Source organism: Lissotriton helveticus, chromosome 7, assembly GCF_964261635.1.
Source record: "Lissotriton helveticus chromosome 7, aLisHel1.1, whole genome shotgun sequence".
NCBI classification, from domain to species: Eukaryota; Metazoa; Chordata; class Amphibia; order Caudata; family Salamandridae; genus Lissotriton; species Lissotriton helveticus.
The window spans coordinates 692,259,855-692,282,086 of NC_136068.1; the positions used below are offsets into that span (position 1 = coordinate 692,259,855).

At 45.5% G+C, this 22,232-nt stretch overlaps 1 protein-coding gene across 1 annotated transcript in view; it reads right to left on the reverse strand.

The window, feature by feature from the left end:
- The window catches only part of STC2 (stanniocalcin 2), a 79,495-nt gene extending 58,692 nt beyond the window's left edge, over positions 1 to 20,803 (reverse strand). The window contains exon 1 of the mRNA XM_078653021.1: positions 20,591 to 20,803. Within this exon, the coding sequence (XP_078509147.1) occupies positions 20,591 to 20,753 (163 nt within the window). The 5' untranslated portion in view covers positions 20,754 to 20,803. The remainder of the gene's footprint in view (positions 1 to 20,590) is intronic.
- Between the last annotated feature and the right edge of the window lie 1,429 nt (positions 20,804 to 22,232).

Below are 22,232 nucleotides of genomic sequence, written 5' to 3' on the forward strand. Positions count from 1 at the left end.
TACGTTCAAAGAAGCAACTTTTAACAATCTCGTACATGTTGGTGGCATGAGGTTGGGGAAAGTGTTAAAATTGAATGGTAGGAGTTATGTATATAGTAAAAGAAGAAAGAGAATACATAGTAAGTGTTGGATTTGAAACTGTATGATATAATCTTAATTAAAGTATGGATTATATCGTTGATGTGAGGCAGTAAATTCTAAATTAAAAGTATTTCATTAACAGGTACTTCATAGAGTGGATGGTCTAGCAGCTATGAGAAAACAATTATAAGAACAGTTTTCAGTTGTGTGTCTAACAGCAGGTGTTCAGACAAGAGTGTACAATCAACTTTTAGCTGGGGGAGTGGGTATAAGATGATGTGGGACTGAGGGGAGGCAAGACCAACACCCCTAAAATAATCAAATAACAATACCCCGTGTGCAAACTGAACATTGAATATCACAAATAAAATTGCAAAGATAAAACAACAGCGAGCAATATATTTATAAGTCATGTCACAGCAAACAATAGGGATAGCACTTATAACACAGTATTTACAAGATCACGGCTCAATAAGACTAATCAACGTAATGCAAGAAAGCATAGAAAAAAGAGGTAACGTAAGTAATGCATTACAGATCTTTGTAATATGATATCTTGATTTTATAGATTGTACATATTCATGTTTTTAAAGGCGATCTTATTTTATCACTTCCTGTCGACATCTTCCAAACTTCATGTTTGCCTCCATGGGACCAATTACGAGTCACAGTTTAACATTTGCCAAGGTTCATCTAAGTCTAACGTAATGTCACTGTTTGGTTCACATATAGTTGGTGGAGATGGCTCCTCATAATCCATCACTGAGTTGATGTCAGCCAAGTAATTTAAGAAAGTTTCCAGGTCATATGGGTCGAGATATTCCTTGAATTTTCCTTGTTGCGTTATAATCATTTTTGCCAGTTCCAAGGCCCCATATTTGATTTCTCTTTTCTTTAATCTAGGACAGAGGGCTACACATTGACTCCTCTTGAGGTTAGTGGGAGCTGAAAAGTCTGTATTAATAATGATTTGGCTTTGTCATGTAGGTATGGACCATGTTTCTTTGCTTCTGTGATGATTTGTCACGCCTGTTGGTGGCTTAAACTACAAGCCAAGAAGTGACGAGGTTGTGAAGTACGAGTAAAGATTCTTGAGCATACTCAGTGGGCACTCTGAAATCTGAGGTGGCGAGAAAAAGTAAGTTTCATCAGTGTAGGATTTAGATTAGTGAGGAATTGAAGGATATCATCCTTCTCCGATTGTTCTGTAAATCCAATAATTTTGATGTTCTACCTTCTGCTGCGATCCATCCAAATCGATAATTTTTTGGGGAGATACCAGATATCATGAATATGGTTGAGGGGTTTGTCAAGTTGCGTTTCAACATCTGTGAGATGACCATCTGTTGTTTGCATGCATGATTGACATTGTTTGACCTCCCACCTTAAAGAGTGAACTTCCAGGGTAGGAGCAGTTACTGTGTTATTTACTGAAGTGATCAAGCTTTTATTGTCCAACAGTTCTTTTAGTATAGTATCCATCGCTGGCGACGGAACATCCTGTGAATTTTCCATAACATTTGAAGGAACTTTGGCAGTTGAGTCCATTAGTAGAGCTTTAGAGTACGATAGGTGCCTAGCGTGCTTAAACCTCAATATGGAGGTAAAAGTAAAAAGGGATGGGGAATAAACCCATCTCCTTGCTATAAAGGTATGTTGTATGCTTTTAAAAGGGAACCCAAACCAAGATGGTAGTTGTAAAAGGCAGAACTGGGTTAAAGTTGATTCCCAACTCAAAATGGCTGCCTGCAGTAGAACAAAGAGAAAATAGAAAAAAATATATAATTCCCAGGCACTAGGCACCTCAGTTGACTGTATTCCCCTATACTCCTTCCCTTTTTCTCTCCTCTATTCCTGCTGTCTCTTCTTTCCTTTTGATGTATTTAAGAGGGGGTGGGAAACTCGTGTGTGCCAGGAAACACACCTCCTCCCATGCCCTGCAAGTAGATTGAGTCCCCGATTCAGACCATGTGTAGATATTACAAGCAATGGCTGGGTAATATATCAGTACTGCCAAGAAAACATGCGGCATACCTAGTGGCTGATTCACAGACTCAGTCAGGCCTGGAGTAGCTCTGGAGCAGATAAGAAGGGAGGCACATTCGGTCTTCAGCATATACGCCTATCTGTGTAAGGCGGATCCACAGGAGAGCGTGGGCGTCCTTCACAGGCACCTCCGCGATGAAGTTCCCGGCAAGCCCAAGGCACGGCAGGATGGCTAACCTTGCTGGGAATCAGTGCAGCAGACTCTGCCTGCTATCCACCAGAAACACTCAATAGTTCATCCCGATAAAGTGCACCTAGGAAGTTGAGGATTGGCTTGGGCCTCACAAACCCCCTCAGAGCCTCAGCAGAGAGCCACCATTTACAACAGTGTCAAAACCCACCTCCAGGATACATGTCTCAGCCTCAGTTTTGTTCACCAAGGTGGTAGGGGAGCAGGATCACTCTAATTCTTTCCATATATGCAAGGCACTGAAAGGTAGGGAAAGGCTCGAGAGTGCTAGAGGGGATGTAAGGGGACCCACTGATCTGGAGAAATCAACCAGGATGGAGGGGTGCCACCCACAGGTCTGTACCTCAGAATATGGAACAGCCTTATTTAAGCCAGCTTTTTGTATGGACACCTAGAGTTCTTGAACTGGTGGCTGATCCCAAGAATGACTTGGGTTAGGGGTTGCTCCTTAAAAATATTATCTGTTTTGGTGATTCCATTCAGCCTCTTCCCAGTTGGGGAAGGAGGAGCATATAACTGTTAGGCAACCTTCAGGATGCTCGTGTTGCCCTGTTTCAGGGCTCTGGATTTCATTTACCTGCATGCCAGGTTACTGCTTGATTGGTGCATGCCATTGGGGTGCCTCTGTCAAGATTACATTTCAGTAGAGTCTTTGGTATGGCACTACGAGCAACAGGGATTTACAATTCCAATTTCAGCTTGCATTCCTTCAGGATTTCAGCTGCAACTTCTGCTTTTGGTTAGAGCTGGGCCTAGTCCAGAGCATTGGAAGGTGAAAATCTGACTGCTAAAAGTGTTGTGTGACATATTCCCATAAAGGCAGGTGGGAGAGGTCACCTGGGATCCGTCTGCTTTGCTGTTTTTGCTTGGTATCAAGGAAAGCTTTCATTCCTTCTCATCTGTGTATTAGGTGATAAAGTCATGGTTAGATCCTAGGCCATTATTTTATCTAAAGTGGTGCTGTGATCTTTTGCCAAGGAGAATTAAACGACAGGCCAGTAAAATCGGTCTATAAGTGCATTTATTTGATGTTGGTGTACTCCGCTTGCGTCAACCCAGACGGGTGCTTGAAAGGACTCATTGTGGGAGGGTTATTCTGCCTTCCCTCATCATTCTTTATATTGATGGTAATGACCTGGTCAATCCTGGCACCAGAAACTTGATTGAACTTTCGATGGCTGACATTTCTTGGTTTGCTAGCAGCTTCCCTGATGCAGGTATTGCCTTGTTATGTATCATTCCCAGGAAAGTATGGAGAAATGGTTAATCAGTGAAGGGTTTTAATTAGGGGAAGCACCTGAACAGTTAAATGACAAAAACTAAGGGCCCCTGCCAAGTTCTTAATGTAAACGTTTCCGCTTCCAAAGAAGGGATCAGGGCCAGCTCAGACACTGACTTAAATCAGGCCGGTGGAATCTCTGTCAAGACATAGGTGATGCAAGTGGGACAATTAAAATGATTATAGGCGAAACAAGTTTAATATAATGAACAGAAGTGTATTTATTAACATATTTTAGCTGGGCCATATTTTACTGAAACAATATTTAAATTAGTATGGATCTTTTTCTGATTCTGCACATTCATCTCAATCCTGTTGTTTCCTTCCACCCTGTCCCCCTGCACATCTTCTTTCCCCACAGGCTCTGCAGAGCGAAGACAAGTTGATGTAATAGAAATGTACTGCATGCATGTATTGGAATGACTTTTTCCAAGTTCCTAAAATAGTTTTTCCCCCAATTTCTTTCCACTGTACTTCGGTTGCTGGGCTTAGCACTCTTCTACTGGTTTGTAGTCCATTGTTTAGAAACGTGGCATATATTAGTTGACCTTTCTATGACAATGTAATGCGGAAAAGGCTCGATGTTTTCTTAAAAATGGGACAGTGTTATAGACATTATGACATTGCACAGAATGTGTTACTTTAATCATGCCACGATGAACTGCAGTTTTTGTGGGTGTGAGCCAGGTGACCTTCCTTTTCCACTAGAAATGCTGTCCGATTTCTTTGTAATTATATGAGAGAGATTTTAAGAAGACTTTCCTGTTCCTCTAGGGATGCTGCCTGATTTCTTATGATAGTGATGTTCAAGTGGGACTTAAAATAATTTTGATTTCTGATTATATACTTGCATTTTGAGCCACCATTTCAAGTATCACTTACTCTGTACCGCTTGGTTTTTGAGATTTTGTAATAAAACCCTTTTAACTCTTCCCTGAACTAGAACTCAGTTAAACTAATTTTGGGTTTTTTTAAAGGGGAGGGTACCTTTTAGCACAAGATCAGCACAGGAGTGGAACTGCCCAATGTAAATTTGGATGTTTTATATTTTGGGGTGTCTTCATTTTAGGGGTTGGGGCTCTGCTCCCCCAATAGTAAATGATGTATTCAAACTAAACACTTTGTTTGCAATGCAATACATATCGCCCAAGATTAATTCTTAAATCCTAAAACAGACAACGCATCGGTTCATAATTGTGTGTGATATCCTGTTCTTGGGGGGGTCACCTGGGTCACTCTGGCCACTCCTAGGGCAGAATTGGAGTATGCTGCAACGAGGAGCAGGCCTGCTGGAGGACAGGCCCAATAACCACTGTCCTGTTATAGGGCTTGTTTGTAGCGGCCACCAGTGGTGTGGACTTCAGCCCTGTGTGATAGCCAGGGAGGGTGGTGGTCTTTCTCTAAGGCCAGCTGGGTGCATGCCCAGCATCAGGTTAAAAGTTCAGCATCAGGGTGAAGCAACCTCTGTTTTCTTGAACTTTAGACTCTTCCTGCCACACCAAGCTGCCGATTGCCATCTTTTTCCTATCCATCCACCCAAAATCAAGGAATGGTGTTTGGTTAATTGTCTGGCAGAGGTAGAGGAGATTTGGTTATACTTGTGGTTTGGGAAATTCTGGATTGCTTTTCATATTTCTGGGTTAATCATCAGGGGCGAAGTAGGCTTGTAGTTGTCTTCATGACAGACATCCTGCATCAAAAACGTGTGGTATTCTTAAAAATGGTTGATTTACCTCAAGCATAGGCTTTGGGGGTCTAACAGTAACAGCAGGATGGGGGTCACTTACACGACTGGCTTCAACCCTTTATGAGTTTTCCATATAAATGCCCTTGGTATTGAGGGAGATGGGACTTGTGCTAAGGCACATCTCTCACAAAGGTCTCAGGGGTTCCCGACAGGAATGCCTATGTCATGGTTTCAGGTCTGTATCTGAACTGGCCCACATTGCTGCTTTGGGAGCAGTTTTCCATTAGGAATTTGGCATATGCCCCTTCGATTTATGCAAGAACCCAAATTATACAATGAAGTTGGGATTGGTTGAGGGCCAACCATTAATGTACTGTTTGGACTTAGGGGGGGGGTTACATGGCATGAATCTTTTTTGCCCAGTATATAGTGTACATAAGATTGTTTTCTCAATAATTTTTCTTGCCAACATACGGTGTATTGTAACAAAATGCGTAATGATGTATTCGAGTTGAACTCTTTTTGTGGGTAATGTAATAAATATGGCCTGATATTTAATCTCTAAACCTAAAACAGATGCGGTTTACGGCAGTAATATCTGTGCTGTCTTGCTCTTGGGGACAAATCATGTTGCTGGGTCCCCTCCTATGTGTGAAGAGACTGACATAATACAAAATCATGAGCAGAAATGATCTTGACCATTTTAAGGTAGAGTAAAGGGTTTGATGGGTTTATACATAGTGCTTAACCATAGTGTTCAGGCTGTTTCCACCCCATATGTTTTTCTAGCAGAATTTAGACACAGAGGAAGATAACATTATGTGCCCTGGATCGCACATAATTGGTTAAAGCAGATAAACCAGCACCCATGTTTCCTAATTCCAGTGTAAACAAGCATTGGCAAACCAATTACATTTTGAGACTTGACTACAATATTACACACAAAAAGAAATGTTTGCTTCCATATACAATGCAACTATGCAATTAAGAATTTAATGAGTGATGATTCACTATACTTCTGAGAAGTAAAGTAGTCCCTCGTGCTCTGAAATGCAAGCAATTCACAGGAGATGATATGATACATAGAAACGCCAATTGCATGAGGTTAGAAAGTAATACTGCTGTGGGGTGGAGTCACTGTCCACTCTGTTTATATGTTAAGAATTGGTTAGAACATGTAATGCTGACAACAGTGCTGTCAACAGAGACCTAAAATCTTAATCCCTAGTTCAAATGTCCTTACAGCTCTCTAATTCACTTTACAGCACTGTGAGCCATCACCATCGGGAACTGTGCATCCTCTGTTCAGGAAAAGTGGCCATTGAAGCGATCATCTTATTTGATTTGGATTTTTTTTTACTGCATGTGAGATATCTATACTAATATTATAAAGAGAGAGCCCAAACCTTTGAGGCGGGTAATCTCAGGAACCACAGCACCAATCACAACACCCAATACAGCATTGGAAAGGGCAGTTGCAGCAGAAGGACATAGGCTATACAGATGCCCACCATATACATTTGAAAGGTAAAAGAACCTTACCAGCAAAGTAGTCCCTTGTGGGCGTGGGCATGGCGCGGCATGACGAAAAAAAAAAGCGTTCCTTAAACGTGTGCGTTGTGCTGGGGGCATGAACAAGGCCAATGGGTGCAGCAATTGCGTGGCAGCAAGGGGTGTGGCCAATGGGCGCGACAACAGGCAATAATCGGGCGGCACATCCCCAAAAAAAAGCGTTCCTTGAGGGCGTGTGGAAAACAAACATGTGCGTTGGGCCGGGGGCGTGGCCAAGGCCAATGGGTGCGGCAATTGCGCGGGTGCATGCGGCGTGGCCAATGGGCGCGGCAATTGCCGGGGCTAAGGCGGGGGTAGACGCGACTGATCGTGCCTGCGGGGACAATAACTGCACAGTATCCTGCGTGCTGTCAGCCAGTCAACTCTCTGCATAAAGGACCGTGCCTGCGGGGACACAAACTGCAGCATCTCCTGCGCGCTGTCACACACTCAACTCTCTGCATAAACAAATTGACACCAGGCGCACAACATCAACCAGGGCTGGAGCCGGGCTCAGGCGGCGGATGACGCGACTAAGCGCACCTGCTGGGACACTAACCTTTGAACTGACTGCACATTCCCACACGCGCAGCGTCTCCAGCGCGCGCTGTCACCCACTCAACTCTCTGCATCAACGACTTTACACCACAAGCACAACATCAAACAAAACTGGAGCCAGGCCTCAAGCGGGGGATGACGCGATTCAGCGTGCCTGCGGGGACACGAAATTTACAACTGAATGCACTTTCACACACGCTTACCTACGGAAGTGGAGTACATACACACTAGAGACATCTGCTAATACTTCTTACTCCGACGTACACACAGTATCTGCACACACATGTCTAACTATTGTGACACTTCATGCTAAAAATGTTGTCTACCACGAGATTTTGAAATACATTTCCCTTGCCTATTACACACATTCTATTTCATACCCGGACAACGTCAGGACGGGCTGCTAGTATACCATAAAATTATACACACCTGAAAAGTAGAAATACACTTTGAGGAGTGAAAAATTGCCATAAGAGACATGGCTGAGCAGAGAAAAAGAGGCATTTTTTAAAGAAATTTCAGCTTTAATGTTCTTAACCGTCCATGTTAAAATACAACTTAGTCTTTCCATCAAAACGCCTTTTATTTGGTCAAATGTTTTTTGCTCGTCAAGTTGGAAGGGAAAATGTCGAACTTGGTTGAAGCACGTTGGCTCTTTTCATTAATAGAAATTCTATCACACATCACAATAGTGTTGAAGCATGAGTAAGGCTTGCTGCTATCTGGGAACTGGCAGACTAGGTGGGCCGTACTTTTCTTGACTCCTATCAAGGCACATATTTGCAAACGTTTACACACAATTCCCCTCAATTGTTACCCTTACAACAAGAGGCCTCCCCCGACGTCCTTTCCCCAGAATTAAAACCCTGCTCCTCCACTTCTGTTTTCTGTCTTTGTCTCTCTTTCATGGCTGGGTGCGCTTGCTGTAGCATTTTTTTGTCCAGGGCGCTCCTGTCACCGCCAGGGACGGACTGGCGGAGGCAGAGTCTTTAGGGAAATGAAGCACGCCAAGAGAATTGAAGACTTCAGACAGGATTCTTCTTTGTTTGTCAATTTTGAGCCTGCCAGGAAGAGTCGCAAACCAGCCACACAGACCTTGAGCAGGTGGATGGGTTCTCTGATTTCTTTGGCTTATTCTCAGTTTGGTGTTCCTTCTCCTTTGGGGGTACAGAGCAGGACAACTTGGGTTTTGTCAACTTCTCTAGCTGAGTCTCAGTGAGCTTTCTTGTTTGAAATTTGTAGTGTGGGCACTTTGGCAATCCCGTGTACCTTTATTAAGCATTGAAGAGTCTCTCAAGGTCCTACAGTGGAGGATCTTTTTAGGTCAAAGGTTGGTCTGCGATGAAGTAACCACAGTCTTCTTTGTGGCAGAAGAAAAGAAGGGTCAATGGGGGCAAAGAGGGAGGTTGTTGATGCTTTGAAGAGGTTGACGTTCATGTTAAAGTTAAACTGAAGCTACTATAGTGCTGCAAAACCTGTCCTATTAAAGTGGCCTTTTACACTTCACCATGGAATGGTGTGTGGTTATTTCATGAAGAAGTATGGATGAAACGACTGCCATCTGACGTCTTCTCACTTCCAAATCGGCCCCTTCCCTACTGCTGAGCCCTTGGCAATCCTGTTCCCCTGCTTGTCCAGTAATGTGAGAGGAGCAGCCCGTTACTCTCCACGTGTTTGCAAAGGCTTCGTCTGTGAGAATCACTGACGCTGCAGAGCCTGGAGAAGCTCAGGTCACAAACTCTATCCCTCCAAGGAAGCCTTGTGTCCATGCTGCACATTGACCACCATTAAAACACTGCCCAGAGAATCACAGTCCATCACCCTACCCAGGGCTTTAAGTGGGAAAAAAACTGGGGGTGGTCTAAACGGGCGTGGCAAATTTCTTAAAGGGGTGTGACCTATTCGAGTAGGGGCGTGGTCTAAATCAAGACAACTAGCATTGTGTGCTTAAGAAAATCATTAAGTCGCATCCAGCAAAGGATAATAAAATAGGCAAAAAGGTATATTTATTAAGTATAAGCCATAAAATACCAAACACTTTAAAAAACATGGACAAATATTTACATTACTTATAAATCTATTGCAGGATTTCCCAAAACCCTTGAAGATATTCACTGTCTATTTTGCTGGGGTTTCTCACAACAATTTTCTTCAGCAGACCTTCTACCAGCCAACTCTTTGCATACAGCTTTGCATCAAATGTTTCAAGTGGCGGACAATTGAGTTTTACCCAATAAGCATGAAGAAATGGTCTCTACAAGAAGAGAGGCCCTTGTTGGACAAGCAATTAAGTTCATTGCGCTGAAACCTCTCTCGCAATCTGCATTACTTGCTGGCAGGTTTCCATGCAAACTACTAAATTTTTTTATGCTTCAGGGGTTATCTTTCCTCCAAAATCTTAGAAAAGTCTAAAAGCTTGGTTATTATCTCTTGCTGGCTGCTGAAACTCTGAACACAGTTTCTGGATATCTGTTTAATCTGTTTCACCATAAAGAATGCATTCCTCACATGAAGGCAACTGCTACAATGATGTAACGGCGTATACAGTGCACGGGCATGCTCACCCGAAACACCAACAAAAACCGGGACGTCTGTTCACCCTGCCTTTGACTTTTGAGACCCGAAAATAGAGCCCTCTAGAGACCCCTATCGAGGCCCCCCCCCCAAAAAAACTGGGGGTGGTCAGACCCCCCCACTTAAAGCCCTGACCCTACCACCACTCACGTGGGAGGGTACCGAGAGCGAGAAGGGACTGCATGTACAATGCATCTGCAGGACTCAGGCGCCTGAGCACAAGGTAAGACACCACTGTGCGAGGAATGATGAAATATTTCGCACAGGCTGCTTGCGCTATCCGAAAACAAGGGATTTAAAAGAAAACAAAACATATAATGTGCAGATGTCACATGATTTATTTACTTTTCCAAACCATTTATTTTTTTCTCCCAGGCACAGTCGATTTTGGAATTGAAACTCCATTGGCTCAAAACTTGCTCCAGGGGTTCCCGTCTGTAGTTTTTGAAACAAATGTGCAATAAGTCTTCCAGCCCAGGAGAACATGGTTGGCTATTATTAGCTGCAGAGCAGCTGCCTAGAAAGGGTTGTGGATAAAACAGCATAGCTAGTTATACATGTGTGACATTTTCAGGCTTTCAGTGCACTAGGTGTGACATTTCAAGGCTTATTTATGTGTGACATTGTGAGTGACACATTCAGTACACCAAAAGAGTTATGTTTTGGTAATGAGAAAAGCAAACAAACATTTGCAATGCAATAGGTCTCGCATGTATACCGCGACGAGTCCCAAACAAGGAAGAACGTGGCCATGATTATTGAACATCTCTGAGAGATGTTTGTCTTCTGTTGAGAAAATATATATAATGCATTGTTCCTCATCACGTCCACAGACATGGAAAGCAGTGCACTTCAGTGCTAGGCTGGTGTGTTTGGGATGCTTCGGGACTCCTTTTGACTTTTCCAATGTTTTCCAGTGTTTTTATTATTTACTAGCAGCCCATCCCGACGTTGTCCGGCTATGAAATAGAATATGTGTAATGTGTGTATTTGGCAAGGGCAATTTATTTTAAAATCTCGCGGTAGACAACATTTTTTGTTTAATTAGAATAGGGACGGAGAAGGCCCAGCTGCAGCCTTGGTTGATGTTAGCAGGCGCGTGTAATTGGTGTAGTGATCCGCCGCCTGAGCCCGGCTACAGCCCTGGTTGATGTTAGCAGGCGCGTGTAATGTCGTTAAATGAGAGAGTTATCAGCCGCGGGTAAATCCGTTTAATGAGAGAGTTAAGTGACAGTGAGTAGGAGAGGCTGCAGTAATTGTCCCCGCAGCCACGCTCATTTGCGTGTTCCCCCGCTAGAGGCCCAGATGCAGGCCTGTTTGATGTTAGCAGGCGCGTGTTCCCCCGCTTGAGGCCCAGCTGCAGCCCTGGTTGATGTTATCATGCGCATGTAATTAGTGTACTGATCCGCCACCTGAGCCCTGCTAGAGCCCTTGTTGATGGTAGTAGGCGCGTGTAATTTCGTTGAATGAGAGAGTTCAGTAACAGCGCGCAGGAGAGGCTGCAGTATCGTTACTTACCAGGCCTCCAGGTGAACGCGTTTGTCACACCCCCAGCACAGGGCCACAGCAGACGATCTTCTGATTAATGTACGACCCACATGGCATGAAGGGCGGAACGTAGCACACACCCCCATCGTTTCTCGTTGCCCCAGCGTGCCCCTGGATGGGGCGCAATTGCGTTCACATGGCATGAAGGCCGGACACGCCCCCAGCGTTTCTCACGCCCCCAGCATGTCACACCCCCAGCGTGTCATGTCCCCAGCGTGCCCCTTGATGCTGCGCAGCAACGTAATTGGCGCTTGTATGTACGCCTCACATGGCATGAAGGGCAGACACACGCCCCCCAGCGTTTGTCACGCCCCCAGCACACGCCCACAGCCTACAATGTGATGGACGTACCACACGCCCCCAGCCCACGCCCACAGCACAAAGCAGACACGCCCACAAGGCATTACTTTGCTGGCACGGTTCTTTTACCTTTTAAATGTATAGAGGAGTTGGCCTAATGGCTAAGGCACTCGACCTCGGACCTGGGGATCTGGGTTCGAGTCTTGGTAACGACGCCAAACATCCTGTGATTCTGGGCAAATCACTTAATCTCCCCGTGCCTAACAAAAATGAATGTGTGTCCTCATGTAACGTAACTGGTGCTATGTAAAGCGCTCTGATACCTGATTCAGTTCGGGTCAAGTTTGCGCGATATAAAACTCTGCAAAAAAAAAAATATATATATGGTGGCCGTCTGCATAGCCTATGTCCTTTTGCTGCACCTGTATTGGGTGTTGTGATTGGTGCTATGGTTACTGAGATTACCCGCCTCAAAGGTTGGGCTCTCTCTTTATAATATTAGTATGGATTTTTTGCAATTGTGTTTTATACATTTTTTTATCCGTCTGCATAGCCTATGTCCTTCTGCTGCAACTGCCCTTTCCAACGCTGTATTGGGTGTTGTGATTGGTGCTGTGGTTACTGAGATTACCCGCCTCAAAAGGTTTGGGCTCTCTCTTTATAGTATTAGTATGGATAGTATATAGTATAGTATGGATTTTTTGCAATTTTTTTATACATTTTTTTATCCATCTGCATAGCCTATGTCCTTCTGCTGCAACTGCCCTTTCCAACGCTGTATTGGGTGTTGTGATTGATGCTGTGGTTACTGAGATTACTTGCCTCAAAGGTTTGGGCTCTCTCTTTATAATATTAGTATGGATAGTATAGTATGTATTTTTTGCAATTTTGTTATAAATTTTTTATCCGTCTGCATAGCCTATGTCCTTCTGCTGCAACTGCCCTTTCCAAAGCTGTATTGGGTGTTGTGATTGGTGCTGTGGTTACTGAGATTACCCGCCTCAAAGGTTTGGGCTCTCTCATTATATTATTAGTATGGATATGGATTGTATACTGCATATGTTTACAAAAATAAAAATTCAAATCATAATACTGTACACTTGCCAAGGCCACACCTCTTGGCTTTGCCATTTCTTGTTTAAAGTTGTCCTACCAGCAAAGCTGCTACGCTGTTGCTTGCCATTTACAAGGTAAGAAAGGGTACCCACTAGTACTTGGGGCGGGGGGCTGGAGTGGGGGCTCGTAGGGCTGAAAGGTAAGGAGACCGGCAGTCCCAAGGAGGCCCTATATGAAGACACGATGTTTATGGGATAGAAATGGAGGGTGAGATTTAGGGAGATAGTGGGGTTACCTCATGCCACGGCAGAATAAACCCATTTGTACTGGGGGAGAAGTGTTGAATCCGGAGTGGCATCTGATGGAAGAGGGCCATGAGCGGATGAGAGCTACACCCTGTGGTGGAGGTCCGAAAACACTTGGCCTGAGAGAGGGAACAGTCCCGGGTCAGGGAGATCCCAAAACAGACTGTGAAGGAGTAAACAGTAGGGAGAGACTGTGAGGAGACCTGCACGGGGCAGCAGTGGAGTGTAAACAGGGGTACCCTGCTAAGGGCAGGTAATCGGCGCTCCAAGCGGGGTCCCTGTGGTGGGAAGAGCCGTCTAGAGATTTGGGAAAGTGCTGCCAGGTGACATCACACCTTCCACCAGTGCAGATCTGGGGTTTAGGTGGCGATTATTTTGTCATTTAGCTTCCAAAGTGCTGCCAGGTGACATCACACCTTCCACCAGTGCAGATCTGGGGTTTAGGTGGCGATTATTTTTTCATTTAGCTTCCCCATGTTTTGTATGGGTCTGTAAGTCCCTGCATGCTACAAATGAGCAGTTGACTAGGAATCCGATATTGGCTAAAGAAGTCCGAACTGACAAGATGTTGAGCAGCTTCGAATCTCGGAGTCGGCTCAACATCCTGTGATTCTGGGCAGATCACTTATTCTCCCTGTGCCTTCAAAAAATGAACGTGTCCATGTGTGATGTAACTGGTGCTCATGTAAAGCGCTCCAGTGCCTTCGGGTCGCTTTCGCACTATATAAAACTGCAAAAAAATAAATGGGCGCGTATGTCCGCTAACTTTTTGTCACAAGGCAACATAGGGTGGTGGTGCTTTTGAGGAAATCCTAACACGTTGGTTCAATCAAAACTAAAACAATGTGGAGTTGGACTCACTTCCAAAGGGTTCTCCTCTTCGTGTCTTTGTTTTCAAGAATAGACAACATGCAGGATGGAAACTCAACAGTCAAGCCAATGTATGTTTACAGACGCAGCGCGCACTGTTTTGTAACACGATGCCGCCAGCCCACTTCAGGGTCCAACCTGTCCTCAGACTTGCACAGACACAGTCCGAGCCCTCCTTGCTGTTTCCGGTAGCCTGGAGTGAGTCACTTTTCAATTTTATTTCGTCAGGAAGTCAGCTTTGTCATTGAACGTGACAAAGTGAAATTAATTTCTGCCCTTTCGCTGTGCACGTGACAGGGAGGGAGGGAAAGTTAAAGCGCACCATGCATGGGTTGTGCCGCAACGAGCCCCACGCTTGCTCATCGCCAGTCCGGGTGCGTGCACATCTCCTGTCCCCTTTCCGACGAAATACTGACGACAATAGATCTCGCCAAGGCAAGCGGCGCATGTGCTGCGTCGCTAGGCACGACCTAAAAGAATCGCTTTTGGGTGATGTAAATACCTTGAAACAACTAAATAGATTCAGAAGTAAGTATGGCAGCTAGGGTACTTAGTTAGCTACTGTTGGTGGACAATCCTAGGTCATGATTTAGAAGTAGGATGTAACCCGAAAACTATCCTATTTCTGCAGGAAATGCTAACCCCGGAGAACTACACCACTGGAATTTCCTATGTTGCAGGAAACCTTAGTGATTTTTGTTTCAGATTTAACATATCTATAAACTTGAAGATTCTCAATAATTACCCACTTATAATTCAGGCCCCTAGACTGGTAGGAAACTAACATGAATTATCCACGATTCTAATATTACAGATCAGAAGGCTCCTGGCAACAGCTTTCTCTCCTCTTCACCCTTTGCCAATTATTATTATCTTTCTAGCTATGTCTTCCTCTTATACATTTAACTGTTCACGCTCTACTTCTATTCTTCCTCCTCTCCTCTCATTCTCTTTCATCCCCATCTTCCCTCTCATCTTGTCCCCATTTATGTTCTGCTCTGTCTCTCTGCTCCTAATCTACACCTCTCCTTTTTGCTCATCTCCGCTCTCTTTCTTCTCCTTTTCATGTCTGTCTTATCCTCTCCATCTCCTTTTGTCTGTCTCATCCCATTATGTCCCGTTTCCCTTTCCTTCTTTTGGTTCCACTACACAGCAAAAACCTTGGCTAAACTTTAAGATGAAACTCTTAGAAACAGAAGAAGGGTTCGAGATCAATGATGATAAAAAGAATTAAAGTGCACCAGTCACCTTTGACCAATTAAAAAAACAATGATTTACTCTAGATCATTAGGTGCAAAAGAGACTAAACTCTGTAAGCAGGTGTTCATGTGGCAAGATGCACAGCCTAGGTTATCTCGTCAGTAGGAACTGCCTGAGTCACACACTCAACCTCCGCAGCTGGCCCAGTCTTCTGTGTCTGTTGGTACAGGCGGAAGCATGCCAGGACTGGCATTGGATAGTGCTCTTTAATAGTGCAGCTCTCGGTGCTGCTTATCTCAATGCTGCTTTCATCAGAGACGTTGCCTTTGTCTGTGCTTGATGGGCCTGGGCTCTGATCAATGAGGGGAATTATAAGCGCGCTACTCACCCGTGAGGGTCTCAAGGCGTTGGGGGGGGCGGCGTTGGTCCGCAGATCTGTTCAGCCGAAGAGCTAGGTCTTGAGGGTCTTCCTGAAGGTGTTCAGGGAGGGGGCCCGTCTGATGTATGCTGGTAGCTCATTCCAGGTCTTGGCTGCGATGTGAGAGAAAGATATCCCGCCTTCTCTGGTTCTGTGGATGTGTGGGGTTTCGGTCAGTGCGAGGTTGGAGGATCAGAGATTTCTATTGAGTACGTGGAAGTTGATTCTAATTGTTGAGGTATTTGGGTCCGTTGTTGTGGAGGCATTTATATGTGTGAGTGAGGATCTTGAAGGTGACTCTTTTCTCCATGGTGAGCCAGTGGAGACTTCGTAGGTGTTGGCTGATGTGTTTGTGCCGGGGGATGCAGAGGATGAGTCTAACGGCAGTGTTCTGTATTGTCTGGAGTTTGGGGAGTAGGGACATGTTGATGCCGGCTTAGAGTGCGTTTCTGTAGTCCAGTCTGCTGGTGATTAGTGCGTGGGTGACTGTTTTCCTTGATTCAGGGGGGTCCATTTGAAGGGCTTGCGGAGGACGTGGAGGGTGGTGAAGCAGCTGGATGTGACGGCGTTGACCTGTCGGTTCATGGTGAGGTATGAGTCATACACGATGCTGAGGTTTTTGGCATGGTCTGAGGGGGGAAGTGGGCTTCCGAGGGTCGCCGGCCACCAGGTGTTGTCCCATGCTGAGGGGCTAGTTCCAAGGACGAGGACTTCTATTGTCTCTGTAATAATATCTTGAGGCTGGTGCAGTGATTAAACTGTGCTGCTGTCCAGACTGTACATGGACTGAACTGTTCTGGGGCTTGAACAGGTGAACAAAAGGCACCGGAAGGTGAGTATTGGCCCCAGAGCTTGTTTCGCTCATATTTGTATGTGAAACCAGATCAATTGAGAAAGCTTAGCTAGGCCTGGAGACCACGCCTTCACTGTGAAAGTTTAAAAAGTAACTGCAAAGTGAACAACATAGCCGAGGCCAGTGCTTAATTTTAGCCAGTGGTTTCCAGGGCTTGGCACTTTATTGTCAACACTGGGACTTATGACAGCCAGCCACATGGTGGTGCTGTTTTACAATTTTGTGATGCACACAACAACAGTTGTTTTAATAATTCTATATACATTACAAATAACTAATACCTGCCACCCACAGCTACAAAAGTAGCTTGGGTGGCAGGTATTATATTTTTTTGTAATGCCTAAAAAGTCTAAATTGTCATTTTTAGATCAATGGGAGGTGCAATCTCCATTGGTCTCCTTACAAGTTAAGTAGTGGCCGGGGCCCATGCCGCCACACACCCGCACACCATAGCAATGAGTGGCCTCTTCTGACCTGGTTGACAGTGGCTAAATTGCCTCGGTTAGCAGCATATAATGTCATGGTTGCTTTCTTTGTACTACACAGAGGAGCCTGTCGCGCCTCGTGGACCATAGAAGCTACTAAATGTGTGATATTATCATTTTATTGCAGTGTTGCAAACACTGGCACTATAATGTGTTACCTTAACCCCTTATGTGTGGTGTTTAGTGTAGTGTCTTGTGAGTTATAGATGATGGGACTCTCTTAGTAGAAAAGTGACGTAAGTGTTTGGGTGTGGTTGATAGAATTCATGAAATAGAATGCTCAGTTAGTGGTTACACGCTGAGGAATAAAGATGTGTAATACCAAGCTCTGTGTGTGGCATAATCCTTTACATGTACGGAGGCTGGAGAGGATGCAGCACTTGGCAGGGCAGAAACAGTCAGTGAGCTGTTTGTTTTACACTGGATTCCGTGCGCAGGAAACTTATCTGGATGCTAAGGGGTTTCAGACACACATAGAATGATGCTTTAAGCCTATGTCCAGAGTCATGCCTAACAGGTCTGGACATCTTACTCCTCAATACTTACTTAGGTACATGCCTAAATACGTGCCTGGGTGTCTGTACTGTAGAGATAGGGCGTGGGCTGGGGGAGTGGGGGGGGCAGATGGGGCCCGTACTCCAGCTCTGTTTATTCTGGCCCCCACCACAGCTACTGATTATGCCAGGAGGCAGCACAGAAACACACGCATGCACTGCACCATCCCAAACACAGTAATTTGTCCCAATCCCTTTCACTCCAAAGAAGTGTGGGTTACTTAGAATGTAAGTATATATGTATACATACATACACACACACAGGTTAAACCATTTTTAGGAAGCAAACGCACACTGTCACATGAGAAAATGTTTAGGCATACCAGAGTAGAAACATGCCATAGTGTATAAATACATATGTGCATGTATTTCTAAATACACATATTGGAACATCTTGATGCAAAAACAGAGGAAATGCATGTTGGCAAAAAGTGTCAGGAAATATGCATAAAACACGTGCCAGGTTCATGCCCTAGGACCATGAACCAACAATTATGGACACATGCCTAAACACACGTAAAAATACACATATCTGAAAGCTTACCTAAATCAATGTTTAGAAACAAATGTATGGAAATATGCTGAAATATTTGCATATAAACATATGACAGGAATACTTTGGGGACATTCATGCAAACATTTATGAATATATACACAGGAACACATTGGAAAGCATGTATTAATTCATGTATAAATCATGCATGGAAACATTATAGAAATGTAGGAAATCCTTCCTATGTGCATGTATACAAACATGTGGTGCAATGACCAATACATTTGTTGAAATATATCAGAATGCATGTATAGATGCATGCTAGATGAGAACACAACCAAGCACAGGAATATGTGTGTACCAGGGTGTTGCAACAAAAAAAATGGTGCAGCAAGTGCACTGACACAGAGGTACAAAAAGTATGAAGGGTCCATTGCACCCCAAATACAATATCGTTTTAACTACTAAACCAGAGAATTGACCTTTCTTGGTTATTTAAAAGTGTTTTCATGGCATCCTTGCCACGCCTCTGCATGTGGAAGCATGACAAAATATACTAATGGCAATGTGTGTTTGGAAACATGCTCAGGTGCACAAACAGGAACAAATATATGGTAATATGAGCCGGAAACATACCTCTTCCTGCCAAGGTAAATGTTTAGGAACATATGCAAGGAACTGTGTCTAAACCCTCTGTACTCAAGCACAGGCAGGCGGTGCTGCCTCTCCTCACCTCGCGCTGTACGTGCCCTCACAGTTTAAGCACTATCTTCTGTCAGGGGCACACGCCTCCTTCTTCCTGGCTCCCTTCTGTCGGGGGTGCCCTCCTCCACCCCTTATCACTGTACAAGGTCGGTCTCCGGCTTCACTCATGCGTTCCTAGACCCATTCTAGGAATGGACAGCACACGTAAACTCTGAGTAGGACACCCTAAACACGAATGTTGCACATACATCCAGCACAGGCTCAACGTGCCATATAGGTGGGTAGTGGCATCCAGCACTTTAAATGGAAAAATAGAAGTGCGGGTACCCTGCACCAGAGTACCTGCTTGATTCTCAGAAGTGCCGGTACTTTCCAAATAAAGGTATTACGTCACTCATGAGAAGTGCAGGTACTCGTCCTACCCAAAAAAGTGCTGGTACTCAGTACCGGCACATTTAAAGCACGGTGACATCACACACCTAGAATGAAATCTCACATACACAGCAACCAACAGCGCACTCTAGACAGAACAGTGAGTGCACACGCATCCAAAACAGCACATATATGCCTTAACTCAGCACTCGCCACCGAGACCGCAAACTAAATTTTTGCAGGGGAATGACCCTGCCAACAGCCCTCTCATATGCATAAGAGAGCGAGGACACCCACCCACAACTCTCTGAAGTTGACACTTTCACCTTACACAGGAATGTTAATGCAAAGGACCACGCGACCGAGCGCACGTATTCACGAACCGAATCAGCCAATGGAGACCTTGCGACTGTTTGGACACTCGATGTGCTCCCGAGAGCGCTGCGGTGCCGCACTAGTGGCATGGTATGCGCTATACAAAGAACAAGAACACGAGCCTGAGCAAATTGCATGAAAAGAATAATTCGGCTCGGAACGAAAAAGAAAGTGAGCGTGAGAGATAAAGAGAGAGGTGAGAACGGGAGCACGAAGGAGCTAGAAAACGTACGAGGCTGAGAGAAAAAACGTGAGAGGAAGAAGAGCGCGTGCAGGTGGAGGTACAAGCTGCTGTTGTACTGTGCAGTCAGCGAGGCGTGTAATGCAAAATTGATTGCGTCTTGGCGCTACAGGTAGCATGTTTCTGAATGAATATGATAACGTACAGATAGCGATCCAACTGAAATTCTAGACTGTTGCTCGGCGGCTGGGGGCACCAATTGGACTGACCTGCTGCCTGGGTTCCGGTGTTCATGTTTTGGTACTCGGTTAAACTCCCACAGCAGAACGCACGTGGGCACAGTTCCTCGCCGAATATCTTAATGCGTCTATCATGTGATATGTGTGTTGACTTCTAACATAGGTTCAGGATGGTATGATTTTTTTGACTGTCCTGACTCATTCAACGCCCTAGGCACTAACTGCCCCACGCGCGCACTGGAAATGAATGATAAATAAGTGCGAGTCTGGCCCCTCGGAAGCCCCGCAGCCCACCGCCCCCCACTGCATGTCTGCATGCCCAAAGTTCCTTGAAGTTGTACGTTGGTGTCGTATTGGCGCTTTGTAAAAAACAACCTCGCCCCCCAAAATGTAGCAGTTAAACAACCTATATCCTCTGTTCTTCCTGTGCTGGTGGTCGCCATGCCCGATGCGCTACCCGCCCCCATCTTCAGCGGGTGATCCCGGCCGCTCTGTTCTTGTGCATTGGCTGTTGATGTCTTTGCGCTATGCGTCTAGGCGCATCCCTGGCTGAGAATCCCCGAGGCGCGATTCTATACGTATAAGTTCTATCAGTGAGGCACGTGGGCGACTTAACAAGAAACTAGTGCCTCGAGACACAAAAGCTGAAGTTCTTCATTCACTCACTCACCGGTGTTTTGCAGCGAAAGGCGCCCCTTCTGCTGGATGGTCAGTTTCTCCCTCTCCAGGGGGGTATCGGGCAAGTCGGTGCCCTCTGTGCCATCCACCAGGTACAGGTCGGCCAGCAGCAGCAGCGCCACGGGGGCTAGGGTGTAGAGCGCCTGGACACGCATGGTGGTGGAGGCGGGAGCGAAGGAGCGGGAGAGTGCACTGGCTGCTCACTCAGAAGGGCTCCAGAGAGGGACTGAGTTACGGGCGCCGCGAGAGCCTAAAATAGAGAGGAGCTCTGGTGTCAGCCCATGAGGGACTCGGGCAGGTGCTGTCCCTCAACCGGCCAATCAGAGAACGGGGGACGAGCTACTCACACCCCACGGGGAGACGGGGGCCCACCCTTCCCCATTCACAGCATTGCCTCCCAAAACACAAATTACACAAATTACGTTCACTGCTGAAACCATCATGCACACTCCACAAGCACACATCTCCCTTTCTTGCATTACCGCCTGGCACGCATGCTACATCCCTGCCACACGCTCAGCACTCAAGCACACACCGATAACACACCACGGATTCACCCTCTGCACGTGCTCACCACGCACGGGCAGTTTACCACAGCGAACACAAAGACACGAAACTCCACATACTAGGGACATGCAAATACACTACTAAGCACAGCCACCACACACGTCGCACCCCACCCACTTACGCAAACAACACACGTCCACATACATTTACTACCCGTAATAAACTTTACATATGCTACCCCCCCACCCACCCACCCTAAAGTTGGACATTTTTGCCACATTCACCAGTTAGTACACTCTTACCACTCACTCACCAGCCATTCCACTCTGGCCGTACACCCAACCCGTATATAGCACAGTAACGGCGCTCTATCGACCCCCAAATGATAAACGACTGAGCCAGCCCAGCCCAGCCAGGATGCGCGAGCGCATTGCGGCATAGGTAATGCTCTCTCAGCTTCGTCCTCCCTATGTATCTCTTCTAGCTTTTTTTGTCAGATCTTAATTTGCGGGCTCGCGTGACAACATGGGCTTTGTAACCATTCACGACAGGATCTCAGTGCCGTTGTTTTTTTTTACCAGATACAAAATAGGCGATGCAACACAAGTCAGAGTAAAAAGACGACATCTTTATTATTGTTCGTATTCTTATTGGCCTACATATGTAATTGAATTAATATCAATAATAACAGTTTTTCTAAGTATTCATATTGTTAATGTACACATTGCTAAGACCTGTTCTAACAATAGGTGTATCATGTATGCAGCATTTAGGTATTAGCTCATAGTGTCATATCAGCATCACCCATTAACATCCTCATTATAATGACCCTGCTCCCTTATGCCGTTCCAGCCCGCCTATCCCAGGTGCTCCTCGCTCACTCCCAGCTGGTCAGATGCCTCAGGGCTGCCAGGGCACTCGTGTTCCCTCCGGTGAGATCCTTGTACTATGCCAAGTCCACTCCACTCACAAGGATCCCTGATCCCTCCACGTGTCCTGTCCCTTCCATTGTGCTCTTTTTGGCCTTCTTTTCTACCTCTCCTGTCTCCCAAAGCGCTCTGAGTTGAGGCGACCATAGGATGGAATAAATTGCTATACATATATTTAACAAAACATAACACAACATT